The sequence below is a fragment of the Perkinsus marinus genome (genome assembly GCF_000006405.1).
Source record: "Perkinsus marinus ATCC 50983 genomic scaffold scf_1104296931628, whole genome shotgun sequence".
In the NCBI taxonomy this organism is placed as follows: Eukaryota; Perkinsozoa; order Perkinsida; family Perkinsidae; genus Perkinsus; species Perkinsus marinus.
The window spans coordinates 53,688-77,185 of record NW_003215694.1 but is presented as its reverse complement, the minus strand read 5'-3'; the positions used below and the strand labels follow the sequence as shown (position 1 = coordinate 77,185).

Sequence of the window (23,498 nt, the reverse complement as noted above, 5' to 3'; positions counted from 1 at the left end):
GCATGTTCGTGATATTTGTTTGTTATCATACCGTTAGCACGGTGTTGTCGGTATCATACCGACAACACCCACCCTACCGACGGTATGGTTGTTCGCCGAGTCGACAACTCGGGAGAGTTTATATTTATTTTCTGTGGAAATTTGACTAGAGAAGAGATCGAATTGACGTTGAAAGACTTAGGATTGTTCCCATGAAGTACTGTATTTAGTTAGCAAGTATCGAGGCTCGGACGAGGAGGGTGCTGATGAGATTGCGTACAAATGGGCAACTTATGGAGCTGATGCCCTCGGAGACTACCAGTGCATGTATGAGCTGGCGATGATGGACGTTTTCAATAGGAAGAATTATCCTCTGGCCGTAAGCTCCCACTCGAGAGATCAATCCTATCTGGTGTCTTTGCTCAGCTCGAGCGGTTGGAAAATCTGTCTAAACGCCCACCGGTCGTGTTTCCTTGGGAGATGAATCCCTTGGACCAATTTGCTGATCCTGAGGTGAGATTAGCTTCTTGCGAATGCTGCTAGAATGGGTGTTTGTGGTAGTTGGAAGCTCGAGTGATGGACATGTTACTTGAGAACAATCCGTGGACTGCAGATAGTATAGGGAAATCCCCGGACGAGGAAGAGCTACAGGGGATGGAAAAAGGAGGTGGGGACGATCTTGTTGTTGAACTCAATGGGTCGTTCTGTGTAGGGTCAGCGGTCGTACCTGCACCTCATGTGACGGCTTCGGTGGTGGGCGTGGGGGTTGCCTTCCTGGCGTACGTGGTGGATTGTTGCCGATGTGGCATGTATGCTTTGAGTGCGAGCCGGGACCATCGATTTATTGGAGCCGTCTTTCAATTCGAATGTCCATTTATCAAAGTAGCAGAATGCAACATTTCTTGGGATGATTAGTAATCTCATCAGATTCCTCGCGGTTGGCCCGAGCCCCCAACTGTTCAACTCACAGTGTTTGTCCTTGTTCTCGTTTTTCTCTTGATTCTGTTGAAGGTGAGAAGAGAAATCAGCTCGGAAATAGAAGTCGGTGATCAGATACTATCGGGAAAGCTGATCCGAATGCTTTCCCGAGGAGATGTTCCTGAACACCAACATCGAGAGTAGAGGAGAGGCGTATGTACCAGATGTTGTTTTAAATGCTGTTATCATTGAGGATTTGAGTTGCTAGTGTTATTTGAAAGCGTGACGAAGATGGTCAAAACAATCATGGAATCGAGAGGAAGTATTAACTAATGCGGAGACAGCGACCAACGATCAGCAGTTTCGTTGCGACGAAAGAATTGCTGGAGGACCATTATGGTGGTATTAGAAGGACATGTCAAGACATTGGAAATGATATGGGATTTTGTGAACTCTTCGGCAAAACAAGCATATCGACGAATTCAATCGGATTGAATGGAGTAGAATCGCTGACCAGCATGTTCCAGTGTTGTTCGTAACACATAGTGTCACCCCACCTTCCTGGGAACTAGCCGAACTCACTATAGGAGGGATGCAGAGCCATAGGGTGACAAGAGTGATATAGAGGACAACCGCATGCTTCATACATTCCACATCACCAAAAGGCTACATTGTCGTGGATCACATCACGAACGACGAACGAACCTAGTTAGTCTCCTTCAAGCTGCTCTGAGCCATCGAGTGTCCTATAGAAGCGATGATGAGCAACCCAACGCAAATTAGGTCGATCCTTCTCCACTTCCCCTTAGCGGCAGAAGGCTGCCGGGTGAGGTGTACTTGACAGTGAACACGATCGTCTCAAGTGTCTGTTACTGCTATCGATGCTTCGTTGACTACGTCACGTTAAATGCTACCCTTGGCTACAGCGGCTTTGTCGAAATATTGTTACGAGTAACATGTAAGTGAAACGGCTCACATTTTCGCTCGCCGATGACCGTTTCATCTTTTCCACGATATGTCAATTCTCCGCTACTGTACGATGACGATCAGTGCCTGCATCGTAATCTCACTAGCTTCCACTATTCGAACCCGACTACAGTCCTTGTCAGTCTCAGCTTCTCTGTCCTGTCTATTACGTCCATGGTAAGGCTCTGCAAAGCGTCGTCTATCCTGGCCGCGAGTCTTATCGTGCTGTACCGTACTTCGGCAGTTAAGTTGATGCGTGCAGATGAGGATAAGAGGCGATGTGAGTCGCTTTCTAACTCTCGTGGGGTTGCCTGCGTTTGTGATGATCTTTCTCCTTAGGGCAGCCCAAAGCGAAGGCCGCGGCGAAGGACGTAGACTTCAACTTGTACGCCAATGGTCGTGGAAAAGTGAAGACTAAGGATGGCAAGTCCGACTGTAATGGTAAGTGGAAAGATGCAGAGACGTACGGTGTTCGGAAGAAGAAGATCAAGCAGTAAGTTTTAGCCAGTAGTGGAGGACGTCAGATCGCTATGGGTTGGTGTAGGTTTTGTATTAGACTCCATGAGAAGCATCAGGACGACAAGGGTTATACCGATGCTCCTAAGAAATTTGGTGGGCACTGCGCGACTGAATTCGTTTCCGTCACGGCTCCGTTCTCAGAGTGTCGATTAGACCCTAACGACAAAGGGAATGATCATGGACGGAAGAATAGGGATTGGCTGTAAGGATGATTTCTCTCGTTTTGGCAAGTTGCTCGTTGGAAGGTGCTACGAGAAGAAGCCTGAGTATGTGTTGCTCCCTCCTCACGGTCCTGAGCTTAACGCTACATGCCCGACTTCCTGGGATGCATATGAACACCGCGCATTCTCCTGTAATTTGATATCCACGGCTATGTTCGTATACGAATGTGTCCTCCTTCTGTTTAGGGTACCCGAAGGATAGTCCTCCCAGCTGGTGCGAGTACAACTGGTTTGAAGATCTTCAGGTCTGCTGGTGCATGCCTGGCTTTTACCGCGACTCCCCCTTTGACACGACGCTCAATAAAAGGTCAGTCATGGAGTTGTATGACACATGGCTTGCGTAATCGCTACGAATCCTCTCAGGGCTTGTCCTGACCGAGAAGAGATCTTCATCGCCCCTAAGTTCGTGAGGACCGAAACTATCCGCCAACTACAAGGTGTCGAATCAAGTACCGGTTTAACCGACACTGGCGAGCAATGCACGTGCCCTGCTGGCTTCCCCTGAGGAGCACTGTCTTCATCGACTACACGGCTGAAGTGTAAATGGAAAGTATTAAGTTAATTTTACCCATGTTTAAACTGTCTTGAGTATATATTGCCGCATATGGCAACTCTATCCCGCAAGCATATGTCGTATGAAGTGCTGGGAGTATTTAAAGTTAGCACATACTACTCGACTAAAGTCAAAGTCCTTGAAGGACTATCCTGGCACATTAGATCTGTCGAGTTTCCCACGTAGTGCTCAAGTTTGATCAACTTCGGTGCACCCTTGTGCTTCGACAAACCGTAACTCTCTAGTTGGCCACCTTGGCTGACATCTGCCGTGTACGACAATATGTCAAAAGAATCGAGATCACTCGTTAGTCGGAGTGAAAAGCACACTGAGCATTTTGTGTGGAGAGTTGGCATAGCGGTTGAGTGGTCGGTATGGATTGTGGTGGACACTCCCTGGGAAATAGAGCATGAGCCCGATAGGGAGTGCTTACAAGTGTGGTGATGATTGCAGTAGGCTAAATATTCTCGACAAGGGGACCAACGGTGCTGGGCGACAAGTGTAACAGTCCATCTGATGTCCCTTGTTGTTGATACTGTTGTGTTCCTTGTTCACACGGCGCAACACCAGGCATGGACGGAAAAGCACCAAAATGATAATGATACTACCATAACACTTTCCTCAAAGACTCAAATGAAAGAACAGAACGACTACTGGCTCGCTTAGCAAATTTAGCTATGCACTTGCGTGCTCATCACTTCTGCGCTCGCCGTTTGGCGACATTGCCACACGACAAGTAAGACCAGCTAGACGACAGCTGAAACGAGTAGTTACAGCAGAAAATCTACCATAAAGAGACGATGTAACAGGAATCCACCTGTCACACAGATCACACTGTACCCAACATTGAATCTCGTCATCATCACGAGTGTAGTAGGGATAGAGATTATGAACACTTTGTAACGGTGATATATCCTTGTTACCATGTCCACCTTGACCAGCGGACTTAATCTTACGGAGTGAATCAGAAACCACCTCTTCGATCTCGAAAGGACCAGCGAACTTCAAAGAATGCTTGGACTGATTCGACTCCGGACAATAGACGAGACATTTACTACCGACAGGAAACTCAGGAGACTTCAGAGAATGATTGTTCACTCTTCGACTCAACCTTACTTGTTGTACTTCCTTCACATCCTCCCAAAATCTCTTATACTCCTCGAAGCGTAAACGAGTTTCCTCACATCGGCATCTGTATAAGTCTTCCAGAAAGGACTCTTCTTCAGGACATAATAATTGACGAACACCTTGCAACACGTCCTCATTTGTCTCAGTAGAGGATGATGTAGTACGCCACGGTCTCAGTAACCGACGGCCATAGAATAAATCAGCAGGACCAAAGTCCAAACCAGGGAAGACTGTGAGATTATGAACCAACTGCAGGTCACCCAACCATGATGGCCATTCTTTCACCTCCTCACCAGACGCGTGCTTAGTAGCGAAATATTGTCTCAGATGTAGATGGCAACGTTCCAACCAACCTCCATAGCTCCGATGATGCGGAGGGAGGGTCGCAACCATTATGTGGCGAGTAGTACACCACTCTCGGAAATTAGTCGAATTAAATCCGCCATCCACCACGAGACAGATAGGGAAAGACGCATCACTAAAGATGCTATCTAGGATTTTTGTAGTCTCGATAGACCTAGTGGTTTTTGTAGCTCGAAACCAAGTGAAGCCTGTAGCTGCACAGACGAGACTCAACACGTGATGGAAATTACCGTCACCCGTAGGTAAGTTCACCACATGATCCAACCCAAGCACTTGACCAGGTATAGTAGACTTCATCCGTAGAGACCCTACGGTCTTGCGCCAGGCCACAGAGGCATGAACTCTTTGGCAAGGATCGCATGTTCGCAGACGATTACGAACAAAACAGTTGATCCTAGGCCAATAATATTCCATCTTAATTGTACGAGCGATGGCTTCAGCTCCCAGATGAGTAGTAGTATTGTGGTAGTGGTCAATCAAACGATTAATCATTGCCTCATCATCGACTTTTGGGTCCAATACCACTTGGTGTAGAGGTTGACCTTCTGAAGTTGATCTTACACACCGATATAATATACCATCCTCGACCGTATGGAACTTGGAAGCATCGTTGAGAACTCGATGCGGAATAGAACAACCATCGGGCACCTTCCTATGTAGTAGAAACTCTCGAAGAGCGGTAAGGAAGGACGATGAATTCTGGTTTGTTCGGGCAAGTTCTGCCCAATCAACATGCTGATCAGACTCAGATATGACCGGCTGTGGTGTGGAGGGCTCACTGCCATTAGTCGAGTCGGTGATAATGGTCATACACTGTAGGCCAGATAAATCATCGACGCATTGTTTAGAAGGTAGTGCCGATACAGCTGGGTCGAAGATAACCAACGATGACCCCAATGCCCATTTACGTGCTACTTCAGCCAAGACCACAGTAGTAGAGTCGATCTTCGCCCGGGTAGCCGCATCCCCTAAACCTTTGCCGAATAACTTCGAGCAAACTGATCTTATATCTTTAACCCATTTTTTCTCCAGGCGCGATAGATCATCATCCAACTTTGGACGCTTCAAACGCCATAGAGTAATTGCCGAGTCGGTATAGAATATAATAGAAGATATTGGTATTCTGACGTTATCAACATACTTTAGAACATCCCCACATAGGCGAACTGACCGCCATAGGCTATACAGCTCTTTTTTAGGTATGGACCATCGACAATGAGGTCCATAAACACCAGCAACGCTCCTCAATACGTATAAAGGACCGACTTCAGTTGATATGAGGGGACAATCCACTTGAGAGCACCAGGCCGCATTAGAGCTGTCACAGAAAATGTAGAGAGTAGACAAATTAAGAGCTCGGGGTGTCGAAAATACCTTCGACCTTATATCGGTGTACCACTGTTGGACCTTCTCAATGAGCTCTTCAGTAGCAAGTGTATCCCAGTCGAGCAGCTGGGCATGAATATTTGCTGCCAGTAAACGCGCGCTGACACCTACCGCAATGAATAAGCCAGCAGCATCGTACCATACTGATAGAGAACTAATTAAGGACCTTTTTGTGATCGGAGATTGCAGATCCAAAGGTGGTAATACTTGACAGAGCCGATCGTTGTCCACATCCCACGTGTAGCCCAGATATGGAGCCTCACCGTTAAAGGAGCCATCCGTACTTACACGCTTCAGGGACTGGAAGACAAAGTTCTTCTTCTTGAACCCTTCAATAACGATCCTCTCGTTGCGATGTAGATCAATAATAGTATCACCTCTAACACCGATATCATCAACAAATATAGTTATCGGAAGACTGAGCGAAAGTTGTAATGATGGGGTTCGCAACGATAACGATCGGAACAATGCTGCAGAAGAAAAGTTGCAGCCGAACGGTAAACAAAGCCATAAGTAATGAGCTCCAAATACATACAGACCAAACCAACACTGACTCGACTGAGAGAGACCTATACAGTTGAAAGCCCTCTGCAAGTCGAGACTCGTATAGTGGATACTACTTCTCATCACTAGAAGAACGTCAGTGATTTTAAGTTTACCATCGGTGCTACATTTATTCGTGAAAGCATTAAGCTTACGTCCATCTACAGTAAGACGAACTTGAGTCGTAGATGATGATGGTTTATATACCGGACGTAAAGGTAGATAATACAAAACATCACGTGGGTCACACTCGCGGATACGACCCATAAGCAACATTTCATTTAACTCAGTTTGAACAGCATCAATATCTCGAGACGATGTATGACGCAACAAAGACTGAAAACGGCCTTTAGCCTCTGCCAAATTGAAACGTGGACGAGTCGAATCCTTCCAAGGGATGTCGACTTCATAATGATCATCATACTCTACTACTGGAGCAAAAGGCTCGCACTGAGATGCCGTTTTGGTAACATTATCATTAGACTCATCATGAAACAAACCTGATAGATTATCACTATCATCATAGGCAATAAACGACTGTTCCTCTACTTCAGTGTATCCCTGGAACGGCTCCAAGAATACACCACAGGAAAATACAGGTGGATCGATCGAGGGAGACACCGATAATGACGATTGCGGGTTTCGATTGCCACTGGAGACTACAGGGATAGAATCGGGTTTTAATTGAATGGTAATGCACAACTTCCCCAGGGCATCTAACCCGAGAACTGACGCGAATGCTAACTGATCGACGACCCAAAATTTGATTAACGCACTGGCTTTGGAGGTACTCACAACACACATCGTCTCTCCACCGAGAGGCATGCTACTACCATCAGCCAGCGTAACATCACGTCTACATGACAATGGTTCAATCATCAACTTCATCTCTCTGGCCGCTTGTAACGATAATAGATTGATAGTGCAACCAGTATCCAATAGGGTAATAAGGGTATGGGTCTCGCCAGTGTCGGCCTTCTTATACTTAAGCGATGCAGTCAAACTCTTTGAAGACTGTGACAACGATGGTGTAGCCAACTCCTTCGACTGAACTGCCATGACCGACGCCCAAGACTCTTCCTTCGCGGGGTACTGGTCAATATCATCGATCACCACCATCGCCGGCTCCGTAGAGCTCTTTACGGTTCTTGTAGCAGTAGGTTTTGACGTCATGGGAACATTGTCACGCTCGTGACGAAATAGACAACGGTCACGATTACAGGTACCAGATTGTAAGAATTGATGGCAAATACCAGAGGGACGGCTATTCTGAGTCGACACACCAGTACTACTGGGTGATTTTACTTGCGGAGATCTGTTCATAGTATGAGCAAACTGACAGCGGTCTCCATATTTACAGGTACCTTTCAGAAAGTGGCGACATACCTCGGATGATCTATGAGGTTTATTGTTGTCGCCCTTGCCGATACCTTTATTTAGGGCTTTGCCCTTGGGGACTTTCGACTCGTAGTATTCAGCCACGTCCTTAGCTTCTTCCAGACAGGCAAATCTTGGACCCAAATAAGCATCCAATTTCCCAGCTATATCAGGCAGAAGACCATCGCGAAAGGTCCCTGCCTGCTCAGTCGCACTTGGCTTTACCCCAGTTGATGTATGAATCACGGATGCCATCGACATCACACGGTTGGCGAACTCATGCACTGTTTCACCTTGTTCTTGAGCGAGCTGCTTCCATGATGGAAGCCATGGAATTCTGTTCGCATCTCCCTACATTGGAGTTCTACATTGGAATCCAATGTAGAACTTAGTTCCATCTTCGATGCATACTATACGTACGCCATGGTGCATCATAACGTGCATCCAGGCCTTCCCAAACCTTCTCTTGGGGAACTCCTCGGAGGTAAATCTCCTGAACCTCCCCTTTCAGAGGTTGGCCGAGACATCGCATTAGGTACTGATAACTCGCACCACCTTTCAGCTCATAGACTGCTTGCTGTTGTTGTACCAACTTCTTGAACATCGGGTACGGCATATTTGGGCGAGGACCAGACCATACAGGATCCACACATACTGGTAGCTCGAGCACATTGGCAATGGTCATCCCGGTAGAATGTAACAGTCCATCTGATGTCCCTTGTTGTTGATACTGTTGTGTTCCTTGTTCACACGGCGCAACACCAGGCATGGACGGAAAAGCACCAAAATGATAATGATACTACCATAACACTTTCCTCAAAGACTCAAATGAAAGAACAGAACGACTACTGGCTCGCTTAGCAAATTTAGCTATGCACTTGCGTGCTCATCACTTCTGCGCTCGCCGTTTGGCGACACAAGAGGCTTGACCGTAGGTTGAAAGACATACACAGGGTGGATGCGATTGTCTGCCTAACAACACAGCAGATACACGGTGTATCATGCACCATATGCATGCAAATCAGATTGAATTTGTCCATATCTAACGAGCAATAAATGGTACAAGTTGAACCACAAACACGTACACATACGTCCTCTGAACACGTGCTTCACGCCGAGATTTCATTTGGGCGAGCGCTAATCGTTTTCGACGAAATACTCTCATCGCGAATACATGAGAGGTTCGATCTGCTTGTGTGATCCACAGTGGGAGGTCTCGTTATCCTGAAGAGGTGTTAGAGATACCCGTTTATGGTTAAGCATCAGTAGCGTAGGCACTGGCATAGCTCATCTGTGGCAAATTCGAAAGTTCGAAAGGACGGTATGATACTTCCATTTCGAACGTGTTTCTCCAAACTTGTGCATCCCCTCGAAAATGATCGTTGCAGAAACGAAGTAAGCGTTAAGCAAAGTGTAGTGGACCGCTACGTTCTATTCTGTTTCAATCCCAGGTTTGTTCACTTTAGTTCTAATGCCTATCTCGCTGACAGAGCCGCCATCTGTGAACGACAGCAGCATCAGCCATGTGGCTACAGTCACTACTGACGAGCGTCTGAGTGAGAAGGTGTTATCCTGTTCGGGTGGAGTCTGTACAATGCGACGAAGGTCTACGATGAGCCCTGAGATGTCCGTTGGTGATAGCACCAGCTGTAGCTCTGATGTCACTAGTCCGCACCAGAAGTTCGAACAGTCGGTGTCTCATGAGAGAGCCTATCGAGCGCTGAAGAGGGAGAATCAACCTGGTAGTCTATTCGTTAGAGGACGCCAGACGTTGATCATCGACCGGAGAGACAAGGACAGACATGGTCCAGAGAAGCTCTTGAAGGAATACGAGCTCCAGCGTGTGATCGGGAACGGCTCTCAAGGGTCGGTTTGTGAAGCCGTATGTCGTGCTACGGGAGACCACCGGGCTATCAAAATAATCCCCAAGTGTGATGCCGCCCTCAGCGGTGGGACGTGTAGCCTCGAGGAGATATCTATCGTCAATCGACAGATGAAGCGTGAGGTGGGCGCTATGGGGCGTCTGGATCATCCTAGCATCTGTAAACTGTATGAGATCTATGAGGACAGTATGTCCTTCTATTTGGTCATGGAGCTTTGTCGAGGGCCTGATCTGACCGAGTACCTTCTTAAGGAACGTTATCTCTCAGAGCCAGAGGCTGCTAGGATCCTCAGGGGTCTGCTGTCAGCGGTTAACTATTGTCATAGTAAGGGCATCATCCATCGTGATATCAAACCTGAGAACATACTCCTCTCAACGCCTTGTCCGCGGTCACCTGTCAAGTTGATCGATTTTGGTTTCAGTGCCCGAGTTTTTCAGAACTCCTGTGCGCTGAATTCCTGCGAGGGCCAGACTCGTGAGATCAACTTGGGCGCTCGGAGGGTGTCACGGTTCGAGCTCCGCTACTGTGGCTTGCCAAAAGTGGATATTGTCAGCACTCAGCGCGATGCCGTCAACGACGTGCCGCCTGGTGGGATATCATTGGTCAATGACTTTGGTAAGGAGGCCCAGAGGCTCCACGGTCTGGTGGGAACTCCCTATTACGTGGCCCCTGAGATCATCGCTGGTCATCAGCATCACACTGGGATGGATATGTGGAGCTTGGGAGTCCTCCTTTTTGTACTTCTGGGTGGCTATCCGCCTTTCAGAGGCGCTACTACCGGCGAAGTGTTGGAATCAATCACGAAAAGTCAAGAGATAGAGTTTCCAGAGAAGTGGTGGGGAAATGTTTCAGAGGAGGCGAAGGACCTCATCAGGCATTTGATGGAGAAGGACTGTGGTAAACGCTTGACTGCCGCTGAAGCTTGGGAGCATCCCTGGATGAAGCGGTATCGACCTAACGCCGATAAGGTCCATCTGAGTCCTGAGACCTTCGAGACCTTCGTTCACGCTAGCAAATTACGAAAAGTAGCCGTGAACGCCATTGCTTATAATTTGTCGGTGTGCAGCTGCGCGGCGTGGATCAAGGAGATCAACAGTACGTTTGAAGCACTGGATGTTACTGGTTCCGGAACAATAACCCTACCAGAGTTTCGAGAGGCTATGAAGAGGGCGAGACCAGGTATGAGAGAGGCCAAGATTGATGAGCTCTTCGCTGGTATCGACACTGATGCTAGTGACGCTATTGATTACACAGAGTTCTTGGCTGCTGCCATATCGCAGGTTACATTTTCTCGTATTGATTTGTGTAGAAAGGCGTTCAGGATCCTCGATCGACAGCAGAACGGGAAGATATCGTCGGACGAGCTCCGGCAGATAATGGGTACTGCCCAGCAGGACGATTTGGATGAGCAGTCTGTAGCTGAAATTATTCGGGAGTTCGATACGAATGGCGACGGCTTCATCGACTTCCAAGAGTTCCTTGCTATGATGCAGTCGTATGATATCGGCTCTTCTACGCCTTGATAAACATCTATGGCCCATTCAACTTGAACTCCACACTATCACATTCACTATAACATTACAAACCGAGCCATATTTCTGCCGAGAATCTTGTGTTAGTAAGTCAACAAGGCTTGTGGGAGTGTATTTTCATGACCACATCTATGTCGTGAGCTCTGTGGTCATTTTCATCATCCGGGATAAGTATTTATAGAACTCTTCGAGGGGCCTTTCGGATGGGTGTCGACTAGTGTTTCCGCATTGTAGGGTTCACAGTGAACCCCATTGTATGGTTCATTGTAGGGTACCAGTGTGTTCGCATTGTGGTGGTATCAATACCACCGATAGTGAACCGTTCACTATCGGCGTATTGATACCACTCTTCCGTCACGTCTTGAAATCATTAACTCCAAAACACAGGGCGGTAACACTAGATAGAAACGTGTGGCCAGTGATACAGTTGAATACAAATGCATTATCACTTGAGCTGCCGCAGAATAGGTTTCTGCTTCTCGCCGACTTTCGGCCTGCTGCCGGGCTTTGAGTTCTTCACCCTATTTGCTTCCTTTTTCTTCTGAGCCTCGTCCATTATGTTCATCTTATCTTGTCGGAGCTTAATGGCCTTCGGGAGATGCTTGTGGCTACAAATACGGAAGGTTCCTGGTTCGAACCCCGGTGAGTACACCATACTACTTTGCAATCCGTCTTATCTCCGGCATATGCTTGTACTTCGCAACCAACTTCTTTCGATATGCCTGAGCCTTCTTCTCCCGCTTGCTCACAACGCCCAACTTGTCAGAAGCCTGTGCGGGGCGAAAACGTTGGCAAACCGCGCTGGTTCGATCCCTGGTACTACCTCATTTTTCCACACTCGAATATTACAGTCCTCCGACCCACTAAACACAAACCGACCATCACCACTGTACTGACAGCATAGTACTCTCTGCATTCGTTTCGTGTGATACACCTGATTGTCGAAAAACTGCAATACGAAAAAGCCCAAGGAGAGCTATTGAAGTTATCCAGTACACTGGTTCCGAAACTCACTCTGAAGCCGCATTCAAATCAATAGAGATAAGGTTAACCCACCAAGCACCTGTATTACCTCCCTCGAGCGTTGTGTCTCGTAGTTAAAGATTCGTATGGTCTTGTCATAACCAGCAGAAACCAATTCCTCACCAGTAGGACTGTAATCAAGGTCAAGCACTGCCCGCACATGTCCCTTGTGGATGAACACAGCCGAATCAAGCTTCCTAACAGCGTTAGCTCCTCAGATACGATGAGATTCATAATAATAATATCACTACCTCATATCGAAAGTATACAGATTGCCATCCTCGTTGGCTACACTGAACCGCAGAGGTTGACGAGGATTCCAGCAGAAAGCGTTGCTTCGATTACGAAGGACCACCTACGGTACCGAGTATTGGCCTTAGCCCTATACGAGTTCCGGACAGTGTGTTAGATATACACAGCTCGGATGCTCACAATAGAAAATGTTCGGAATGTATTTATTATCATTTTAAACTTTAGCGTGTCATGGCGAGAGGAGTAACGGATCGTAAAGCATCTCTGCGACCGCATCCCATGTAAGGTGCTTCGATTGAGATTGCGACAGTCACATTGATCTTCTAATATATCGGTGATTAGCGATAAAGCGTCCATGAGCTCCTAGAGCCCCTGCATAGTTGTATTACTGCTCATGGAGCTCTCAACAAACTTTTAGAAGCAGCAACGCTTCCCCGCATCTGTTACGATAAGACTATCTCCGTTTGCCCAATGGTAGTACTTTTCTCAAACCACTTTGCATACGGACGTCGAAGAGGCCGATAGAGTTGTCCATAGCAGTCGTACCAAGAAGGCACTCCTCACAAGGGTTGAACTTCACACTAAGAGTAGCTTCCGTACCCCATTCGTAGGTAGAAAGGGGTGTAGTCCTACAAGGAGGACGATGCTGTCATGACGCTAGACTGGAGAGAAAGAGAGTACCGATTGTAGTCCCAGATATCCACAGTCTCTCCAGCAGTGGCTAGCATAGAGCTCTTACCCCAATGGGCATCGATCGACGACAGCATAGAAGACTGGAAATTAACAAGTCCACTGCTCTCCAAGAGCACTAGTTATTACCGAGTTGAGAACGTGAGCAGGCACAACCTGGTCGTTATGGAGAGATGCCGATGAGCCCGACTGAAGGGCTCCGACGGTACTGAACTTCTCATCAAGCATCTCCCCTACCGCCTCATCAGGATCGAATCTATAATTGAGCATCGTCATCAGCGATAGTAAAATTGCTCCCAATACTACTTCCACAGTTTGATAGTCTTGTCCTCACCAGCGCTGACGACGAGGGAGTCATCACTAGTAGTACACAGGCCACGAACGAAACCTTCGTGAGCTCGCACTGACTTGAAGCACCTCCGCTGACCGACGTTCCAGAATCGTATCTGAAGAGGTCATGTGATGAAGCCTGATCTCTCTGGAGTACCTCGCCATCGCAACTGCCAGTGAATAGAGGTGCTATCACGGTCCTGCATCTGGTCATGCATTTAACGGCATCCGTGTGGCCTTCTAGGGCACAGAGGAACGGCTTGGCGAACATCTTCTGTATCTTCGCTCCATTCAAGGCTCGGGTGTATCTATGAAAATCTACGATACTACGTCACCACCTGTTGGACGCCATCATTACTCAGTAGCTCGGTCGAATGGGTGCAAAACGGGATCCGCGTTGCGCTGGTATTTTTGTATACCGCCCGGCTTGGTAATGGTATACTCGGAAGGATCTCGATGTAGAACCTTGACCTTCATCGACGGGAAATGTCAACTGGTCAGAAGGGAACTCCTCCTCGCTTTAAGCACGAAGGGCTCTGAGCGGATCCAATACGTGATATACAGGCCCATGAGCCCCCAGGTATCCAGAGGACACCTGATGGGATCTATACGAACCGCGGGTGTACCAAGTACCATCCCGTGCGTACATCGTCAAGTGCGCACTTTTTGAGAATTTTGGATGTGACTTGCTTCGCTCCGCTACAGCGCACTGTCCCCAGGGTTATGCATCTCAGTGCAATCTGACTCGTGAAATTTCATGTCGAAATATTTCACGAAATTTCATGAAATTTCGCGAAATGTGAAACTAATATTTTTTTGCGCGCGCTATCGCGCGCGCGATCTCTGGCGTGGCTAGTTCGACGAGCGCATTCCTCAGGTATATAATGCAATCTCAGGCGACTGCAGTCACTATTCATGGAACGTGTGTCTGATAGGCTGCTCGCGCTACCATCATCGCGATTCGGACACTCAGCAAATGAAACCACACTTGAAACGGCTTCGCAAGTTCGCAAGAGCTTCAACTACATCAGATACGGAAGATACCTCCGTCTTTCCGCTTGAGCATACGTCACTGCATATACTTTTGCAAGATCCCGTTTTAGCGCAACTTGCCCCACTTCCTAATGATGGGTCTTCGATTGAGCCACTTTCTGCTACGGAGCAGGTCTCCGATTGATCAACAACCACCTAACTCATGACGCTCTCAATACTACCATTTTTCGGTGCGGGATCGACTTCACTAATCACACTCATGTCATCGTCATCGGTCTGGTCAACTCGGCTTGCTCCTGCGCGGCCCCTCGAAATAAATTTGCCCATCGATCTAATTGCAGAAACATTTACGGGGTGTTCAGAGAACCCATTCCGAAACTCAGAACGCATTCCAGAATGCAAAACACCAAAATCGCGTTCAGAGAACAGCCCCCCAAACACATTCTGGAATGCGTTCCAAAATAGATTCCGAACGTGTTCAGAAAACTTTAGAATGCATTCTGAAACACGTTCCAGAAAGCGAAATCTCAGAATGCGGAAATTCCTTTCCGAGAATTTTGTGGCGCGCGGAAGGCTACAGTACGCGCCATCTAGAGACCGACAATACGTGTGCAGAGGTAACTTTTTCTACAGAGCGATTTTCAAGCTAAAACTTCGAATATAAGCCCCTCTTATATAGTTATATTGCATGGAACCTGTCCGCAATCGATTTTCGGAAAAAAATTTCATGGCACTTTTTTGCACGTGTCCGACCCTCGATATTGAACCTGCGCCCTCCGAAATTAATTGAAATTTGAAATTTTGTAGTGAAATACTGATTTTTGAAATTGAAATTTGCGGAACGCGAAATTTCACAGGGCCTGCACAACCCTGACTGTCCCTATCTCCTGTGCGATCCTTCACCGCGTGCTACAGACCGTATCTTTGCGTGCCGCAACCGCTTTGCAGTATTTTTAGCTATTGGATCTGGATCATAAGTGGTTGCTGTACAGATGCTCTGTAGGTGTAGCTCTTATGTGCCCTCTATACGTCCTCCACTAAACTTCGTAACGCAGTCTCCTGTCGCAGTCTTCCTGCGATAGTCGTCGTCTCTGGTGATTCCTATCCCATACAGTGACCTCTCTGTACGTATGTCGGATACCTGGTTATAACCTAGTCAACTTGACTCCTTGTCCCTGGGCGTGTTGATCGTGTTTTTTACATCAGCTAGGACGGTGCATTTCTGCCACAAATTCTGTACGTCCCGGTGTCATCTCATAAGTAACTTATGACACCCTGGGATCCACAGAATTGAGTGGTATAGGTGTGGAAGCATTAAAAATTTCGGCACCTCATCTTCAATGAAGATGAGAGGCCAAAATCATCTGATGAAGATTCTTCATCATCTAATCTACAATAACCGTTGAAGGGGGATTGAAGGAGGACGTGATCAGAAGGCCGTGAACATCTAGCAGATGTCAACTACATTATGGATACCTTAATTAACACGTTTCGAATACGTTGTCCTCATACTGGCGAATGAGTCACTTTCGAACCATTGGGGCCTTGATAACGTCTCCTTATGCATTCGGATTTGTTTCTTCCTAATCACAGACGCAGCCACGTTCACCGTCTCTCAGAGTAGCGGCGGAATCCTAGAGCGCAGGATACACGATTTTTCAAATGACGTACCCTAGGGAACAGGCATAGATCCACCCCGGGCGCTGTATCTCTCTCATGCGCATAACGAGAGCATCATTTTGTGCAAGGCGGCGACGGAGCTGAGGCCTTCGGACGTTCAGAACGCATTTTCTCCGTGAACACGATGGAACCGCTTCTCGAACGCTAAGTAAGCGCGTTCCAATCAATAGAGTTTATTGAATGAACTGAGAGGCTGATGCTCGGTAGTAATCGATGATGCCTCTCGATGGGAAACATCATTTACCAATTTATTCGACCGTGGACTGAGTCATGTCGCGGTGGAGTGTTGTCATTGTGATTAACATGTACAAATACACGATTATTGCGTCAACACCAGTCTGAGTAAGCCAGCGAATGCAGCCTTGAAGCGAAACTCTCAAGTTGAATGTTTCAATCCGAAGATAATGTTTCCACTGTGAAATCCTCACTCATGGTGATGCAATGCGCAGACGTCAGTTGCGTTACGTAACTTACGTTACGCAAACTCTTGTTATCCGACTAAGCATGGGGGAGATCTTCCAGCCCAACTCTATCTGGTCGCTGCCTCTAACCAATGTAGTGTCGTATGGGAGGCCCATCGACGAACCTTCAGCTGCCCTGGGTATTGAGTAGCGGCACCTCTACTCAAAACGCCCAACAGGCTCCTAGGAATCCACCTGTCGTAAGAAAAAAACGGGATGACGAGGCGACGTGTAGAAAGTAAGTGTACCTTTTCGAATAGAATCCACTGGATTGAATCAGTCAATCCAGCAATGAAAAGCGGATTGGGACGGGACACTTTCAGTACCAGATACGAGAGGTTAGGCGACTTAGATACTGCGCAGTCTCTGACGCTCTCTGAAGGTCTTTGGCTTGTGTTCCGAACACACCCTCTGGTGGTCCCGGATGCGAGGCCGAATCGAAACGAGACGCGATTGTATCGATGTTGTAGCACACAACAACTGAATCACTACGCACAGCAACAACTTGCACAAACATGCTCAGCCTCAACCAAGAGATGCGCTGCTGCTCCGGGGACAGAAGTCTGCACTTAGCAGATCCACGATTTCAAGAGGGAAGTCTCAACGTGGACGGTCAGGACCCACGATTGCACGACGAAAACGAGCACACATTGCCATGTATGTGCCGTATTTCTTCTTCAACTCGTTCATCACCGCCTTGCAAACTTCTGTCGGAACCTTCCGCTTGAGTCCAGAAGTCTTCACACGAAGTTTTTTTCCGAGAGGATCCTTGACGCGACCGTCCTGATACTCTTCGAAATCGGCCGCTTTCTTGTACAAAATCGGCCACAACGCGTGGCCAGACGGGTAGAATCGACTGAGGGCTCCGGGGTTCAAACTGAAAACATGCTGCTGAGAATATCAATGCTTCCCAGCGCGAGCCTACAAGTCGGCTTGAAAAGCCTCCCATTTCTCTGTTCTTGGGCAGGCAATGTACATGGTCCGCAGGGTGAAGTCCGGTTCAACGATTATTCTGACCGATTGCCTGTCGTAAGTGAGCTTCATGTTGGAAAAGAAGCAGCAGTCGGTGGTCGCGTTCTTCAGTGGAGGGAAGCTCTGAGAGGTTGGAAAGAACACTCGAGGCTGCTGCCTGGCCGGAGCCCCAAAACGGGTGGTGTTATAGGGATGAGGAAAAGTCGAACATCCCCCACTTCCACTAGATTGCCTCAGTGTGACTTACATAATCATGTTTTTCACGGGCGGCGAGACCATCGAGTGGTTTGGACGACATCGTCACTACGGCAGCTGCGGCGATGGGGATTAATCGTTTGATGGACATTTCAAGCGAACCTCCGGACAGTGAGTGAGATACACAACCCTTAACACACAGTCATCCTGTTCTCTTTAGTTTGGCGTGGTTTCATTCTAATTTCATCCGAGTGGATTCTCAGCATCCATTTATTGAGCAGGCCGATCGATCACGCGCTACCGCTACACGCACGTGCTACCGGTGGCTGTCTCGCTGTACACCAGACTCTGGTGACCAGAGTGGATGACTTGCCGACTCTGCCGATCAGGCCTGTCTCAGGATGAAACCAGCCACCCGGTGGCTGCCACCGTATCACCTCCGCGCACCCATACCAGCGAACCTCGACACCAGTCGAGCGGAATTAGAGGCCATTCGAGCGGAATTAGAGGCCACTCGAGAATCAGACGGCAGGCGGAGGCGGGCGAGATACGGAACGACATCTCCTCTGTTCAGAGTGGCTATCGTCTGTTCGCTAGTTGTCGGCACTTCGTTGGGAGCACTCGTTATGTCTAGGCGATTATTGAAAAAAGATTAAGATCAAAGAAGTCCGGTCGAAATCTTCCACGATTGGATCAGATACCCGTACCCGTACCCGCACGTGGTAATTCAATGGCTCAACACTGTCGAGGCGATATTGGCTCCAGTTGCCAGTCAATACCAGCCAGATACTCTCATTACTGGCGTTGCCGATCACTGGACAACTAGGAACGCTTGGATGCGCTTTCCATCCAATAGAGGGCTCGAGTCGAGCCGCTCGACTAACCCAGGTCATTGCGGATGTGTATCCCTCAGGTTTTCAGCATCACAAGTTTCTGAGAGAAGCTCTGATGCAGTCGCATGTTATTCTCTGCGATGTGATACAAGCAACATAATGTTGCTTGTATCACACCTGCTGAGAGGGGGTTCGTCGTCGTTCATTTTTCCCAATGAGATGAGACCGGCGCTCCCCAGCAATCGTGAAGTGCCGGGCACAGTTTTATTCTGTACAACGATTCGGGAGGAGTAAAGAGGCTCCATCACTGCGCTGCTGCTTCCAAAAGACCTGCGGCACTATACGTTCCACTCAAATAGTTGGCAGCTAATCCATCAAGTCACTTTTCTGAGCTGGCATAATCAAAATTCAATATATCGGAAGCAATATGCGTTCTCAACATTTGCGCTTACGTGGGCTTTCCAGATTCGGATTCTGATTCTGAGGCTTTAAAGATTCTCGAGAACAAAAATGATTACTCCGTCTTACTTCCAGCCTCAGTGATAAACAGGTCTAGCCCTCTAGGTTCGGCATAAGAGTGATCTTATAATTGAATCTGCTATAGAAGGATTCGATGAGGTTATATTGGTTGTGTCGCACGCCATTCTCTGCTGTCACTCTTCTGATTCCGATGTTGAGGAATCTGACGTTGTCGTCCTTCCTGTGTTTTCCAGATTGACCAAGCCATGAGGGAGTCGTGAGTTGATGTTGTGACTTTCGCACAGTAATGCCGATACTATAAATTACAAGGTACCATTACAGTCTGAAATGGTATGTACCCTGTTGCGATATTGGTTCAATATAAAGTACTTGCAGTGTACAAAGCATCATATGAAGGTTACACGGTATGTCACATTCTTGGAGTTCAACTACTGGAAAGATGTGGTTCGAAAAATAAGGTTCAGGTGAGTTGAAAGGATACGGCCCGGGTTTTGTTGTCATGAGAATCTTCGAGGCTTCCATCATGTACAATATTTTGAGGTCAAGGCATGACCCATGATACTATTAATACTCATTGTCTGGCGTGGCAGGGCTAATCCAAGCAGTCATTGTTAAAACAAGCAAGTCCTGTAATATCAAGCAGACCTTGTTATCTCAAGCTCGCTATAGCGCATGGGGGATATACCAAGAATGGGAAAGGGCTTCGCGAGCGAAGCGAGCGAAGAGAAAAATCAAAGCGCAAAGATATTCTACGTTTTCTAGCAGTATGACCCTTCTCATATCACTCCAAGTAACGCACTTTCGGAGAATCGGAAAGAGTTAACTACGTAACTCAATGTTCTAGGTGCGAACTAATGGTTATTGAATATAGGACGTTGGGGATGTTGGGGATGTTGGGATCTGGAAAACGTACCCACATCCCCAGGCGAGCCAAGATGTGAGGGGATTGTACTCGCAGTGGCGCGCTGATATTAGTTATGATAGTACTACCACCAATTATCGATCAGTCATCTAAGTTCGTTCTACACAATATTATATTATTGATATGTGATACGCATATTACGTGATTCTCGTCCGAAACTTCTGTGAGAGCTTCGGTTCGGAAGTTCCAGACGCCAATCCAAGTGGTAGCGACTTGCTACTAGCAAGAATCGTCGTTGTTTTTTTCTTTGTAAGGTAAAGGGTCCAGCTTGGCTTCTTGACACAGGGTGCATGTTTTTATTACAGAATGAAATGTGTTATGGTCATTGAGGCATGATGTCTCAGGTATCTATCGGCCGTTCAATGACGAGCAGTGTCACCCAATATACGGAAGGCACTCAAACAGTTCGGTTGCTAGTCTTGCCAATCGATAAGTAACAATGACAAGGCGGGTCACACTGGCTGCCAAGGAAAAGCTATTCGAGGGAGAGTCGAACTCGTGTACCAAAATCGATATCTCACTGCTATAACTAGATAAGCCAACTCGACTCCAGCTCTCGTAGTATACCAGCTAACTTAGTGATACGGTAGTGGCCCTAGCCAGTTGTAGGGTATTTAGTTACTGTCGATCGATACCACAAATATAAGACGGAGGTAAGTCAAGACAGTTAAGCCGAAGGTCGATAGAACCGATCTTCTAACCGAACCGAACGAAGATAAATAAACGAAGAAGAACTGAGATAACTCAGATAATGATAGAACTATAGCACAGTTATACTCGATCGATCAGACTCTTGATAACACGAGGTGAAGCCGCTGGATAAGGCCTTGCACGCAAACTCATCTTCTTGAACGCAAACTCATATTCACGCACCCAGGCCCGGTCCAGCACACTCGCGTCATATTTTTCATTCGAGTGAAAACCTAATCGATTAGCGGGGCGCGCGCAATCTCACCGCCAGATTGTTCATCAGTTGCAGACATGCGGCGGAGATGTAGACCTCGGAGTAGGAAGCGAGTGTGCCAAGGGCTTTCCCTAGTATTACTGGGTGTCAGCTTTGAGCACATCGACGGCTTACCGAGAGTTTGCTCCCCATTTTTTTTTCACTGCTAGAGGTGAACCTCGGAGTAGGAAGCGAGTGTGCCAAGGGCTTTCCCTAGTATTACTGGGTGTCAGCCTTGAGCACATCGACGGCTTACCGAGAGTTTGCTCCCCATTTTTTTGTTTTCACTGCTAGAGGTGAACCTCGGAGTAGGAAGCGAGTGTGCCAAGGGCTTTCCCTAGTATTACTGGGTGTCAGCTTTGAGCACATCGACGGCTTACCGAGAGTTTGCTCCCCATTTTTTTGTTTTCCCAGCTTTCGATTGTAATTGTGTCGCTGACGGGAGTAGATCTCGAAGTAGCAAGCGAGTGTGCCGAGGGCTCTCCTTTGATGGTCGGGTGTCGACCTTGAGGTCACCGCAGACTTAGCAAGAGGTACTTAGCGAGGAGTTTAGGTAGACCAATATGAAGTCTGTGTTTTCAAGTCAACATGTTTCATGTATGTGGTACAAGTACTGTTACGTTGAGTTTCCGGATCCGCTAATATTTTTGTTCCGTGAGCCTGGTGTCCGAATCATCGTGCTTCTCCGATTTGATGGGCAACAAGAGAGGAGAGCGTCGCAAGCGCATGAATGCTCGGCAGGTAGGGAAACCACTGTACTAAAATCGTGATCTTTATCACAACATAGAAAGAAGAACATGAGGCTACCAGAGCGGAGTTGCAGAGACTTCAGGGAGAAATCTCTCGGTTGTAATGGGAACACCATGAGGCTTAGGAGTGTCTCAATCTCATTAGGGATGGTAAGAAACTCGAGGATGGCATCCAAGCGGAGCAATCCACCGGAACTGCGGTCTGTGTGCAGGTGCTCGAGCTGTAGTTATTTAGTAGGGTATTCATTTGATCCTTTAGGCAGTGTTAGATGAGAGTCCCATAGCTGTTGTTGAGTGGAAAGACTCGATTGCTTATGAACTTCATAATATGAAGGGATCGCTATGTTAATAGCCGACTTGGAATGTACTATGATGAGGTGATCTATCCTGCTTCAGCACGAGCGATGAGGTGGTTCAGGTGCGACTATACAAGCAAGGAGCTCGAAAAGACTCGCTGTAACCTGATACAGGCTCTCAACGTGAGATGGTATCAGACAGCTATCGCATGCCCATGCTTTTCACATTATAGGCTCATAAATCAGAATTACAAGCTCGACAGCAAGCGGAAGATGATGCCGAGGTACAGAAACAAGCAGCCCGGGTGGCTGATGAGAGAGCGATGCAGTTGGAAGAGCGTATTCAGGCTCGCGATGGAGAGGTTTTCACCTTCAAACTCGACTTGTAGTCTAGATTAAGCGAATGGTTTCGTCAGATTCACAAACTTCGTACAACAATCGAAGTCTGAGTGGCTGATCACTGGTGATTTGTATGAATTGGACCCCAAAGTCTGCAGCTTGTGACCTGGGTATTAGTGTACCCGTCAATACGATGATAACGGATATCAATACTTCTTCATGTCAACTGCCATTCCTAAAAGAACATCCCGTTGCGAAATTAATGTAAAAACTGTTTCATGATATATGCGGATACTGTTCAGCTCCGAGTTGATTGAGGGATATACCTGGTGTTGCTGCTTTGAAGGACAGAGCACGAATGTGCCTTGATTGTGCTCCATTTGACAACGAAAACATAAAGTTGACGCAGTATGTAACAGATTTTATATTATCGGCGAAGCAAGTCACAATAGTTACTTGTAATCCCAAGCACACCGCGCTGCTTGGAATAACAAGCTGTGCATGGCTCTCGCAGTCCCTGCTTGCAATAACCTCTTCTGCTTGTAATAAACCAATTTCGCGATGAGTTTGGGATTGACAAGCTACTACACCTTTTCAATCTCAAATTCAACAATTGAAAGAATAAATTAGATGAATGAGATTTGATTTTCGACGAGTGAAAGGAGTTTTTCGCGAAGTGAAAGTCCAAATTCGAAATGAAAGTTAGAATTTCGTTGACCGGTCGAAAACGAAAGTTCAAATTCGTAAAAAGGAAATTTATGAATTCGGAAACGCAAGTTCAAATTCGTCGAACACAAGACCAATTTCGACCAATGAAAGCTCACTTTCATTCGATAGAAGGGAATTCTCGTTAGCGTCGTGCCACGGATCGACTTGCGACTCACAAATTGAGAGTGCTGATGGTGCTCTATGGGCTGCACCGTAATGCTCAACAGTACAGCGCAATCCACAAATTTGCAATGAAGGATTTTC

General features: G+C 47.3%; 6 protein-coding genes across 6 annotated transcripts in view; 4 read left to right on the top strand and 2 right to left on the bottom strand.

Annotated features, from left to right (window-relative positions):
- Window positions 1-1,101, top strand: part of Pmar_PMAR009161 (hypothetical protein) — a gene marked incomplete at both ends in the record, with an annotated part of 3,924 nt that extends 2,823 nt beyond the window's left edge. The window contains 6 exons of the mRNA XM_002786292.1: window positions 210-358; window positions 406-492; window positions 541-646; window positions 692-861; window positions 907-990; window positions 1,033-1,101. Coding sequence (XP_002786338.1) covers window positions 210-358; window positions 406-492; window positions 541-646; window positions 692-861; window positions 907-990; window positions 1,033-1,101 — 665 coding nt within the window. The remainder of the gene's footprint in view (window positions 1-209; window positions 359-405; window positions 493-540; window positions 647-691; window positions 862-906; window positions 991-1,032) is intronic.
- Window positions 1,102-2,037: 936 nt separating this feature from the next.
- Pmar_PMAR009160 (hypothetical protein) lies at window positions 2,038-3,108 on the top strand (the record flags this gene model as incomplete). The annotated part of the gene is made up of 6 exons (XM_002786291.1): window positions 2,038-2,143; window positions 2,203-2,356; window positions 2,420-2,584; window positions 2,628-2,734; window positions 2,790-2,910; window positions 2,967-3,108. The coding sequence occupies 6 exons, from the start codon at window positions 2,038-2,040 to the stop codon at window positions 3,106-3,108; spliced, it is 795 nt and encodes a 264-aa protein (XP_002786337.1).
- A 164-nt stretch (window positions 3,109-3,272) lies between these two features.
- Pmar_PMAR009159 (gag/pol/env polyprotein, putative) lies at window positions 3,273-7,695 on the bottom strand (the record flags this gene model as incomplete). The annotated part of the gene is made up of 6 exons (XM_002786290.1): window positions 3,273-3,421; window positions 3,855-3,940; window positions 3,974-6,140; window positions 6,297-6,412; window positions 6,806-7,076; window positions 7,410-7,695. 6 exons carry the CDS (start codon window positions 7,693-7,695, stop codon window positions 3,273-3,275), a joined length of 3,075 nt encoding a protein of 1,024 aa, XP_002786336.1.
- Window positions 7,696-9,565: 1,870 nt separating this feature from the next.
- On the top strand, window positions 9,566-11,359 carry Pmar_PMAR009158 (calcium-dependent protein kinase, putative; the record flags this gene model as incomplete). Its single annotated transcript, XM_002786289.1, has 1 exon — window positions 9,566-11,359. The coding sequence occupies one exon, from the start codon at window positions 9,566-9,568 to the stop codon at window positions 11,357-11,359; it is 1,794 nt and encodes a 597-aa protein (XP_002786335.1).
- A 454-nt stretch (window positions 11,360-11,813) lies between these two features.
- On the bottom strand, window positions 11,814-14,140 carry Pmar_PMAR009157 (WD-repeat protein, putative; the record flags this gene model as incomplete). Its single annotated transcript, XM_002786288.1, has 10 exons — window positions 11,814-11,976; window positions 12,029-12,138; window positions 12,192-12,302; window positions 12,441-12,588; window positions 12,643-12,746; window positions 13,125-13,272; window positions 13,325-13,435; window positions 13,637-13,779; window positions 13,821-13,971; window positions 14,022-14,140. The coding sequence occupies 10 exons, from the start codon at window positions 14,138-14,140 to the stop codon at window positions 11,814-11,816; spliced, it is 1,308 nt and encodes a 435-aa protein (XP_002786334.1).
- A 7,695-nt stretch (window positions 14,141-21,835) lies between these two features.
- Pmar_PMAR009156 (hypothetical protein) lies at window positions 21,836-22,576 on the top strand (the record flags this gene model as incomplete). The annotated part of the gene is made up of 5 exons (XM_002786287.1): window positions 21,836-21,883; window positions 21,930-21,988; window positions 22,037-22,114; window positions 22,310-22,370; window positions 22,421-22,576. The coding sequence occupies 5 exons, from the start codon at window positions 21,836-21,838 to the stop codon at window positions 22,574-22,576; spliced, it is 402 nt and encodes a 133-aa protein (XP_002786333.1).
- Between the last annotated feature and the right edge of the window lie 922 nt (window positions 22,577-23,498).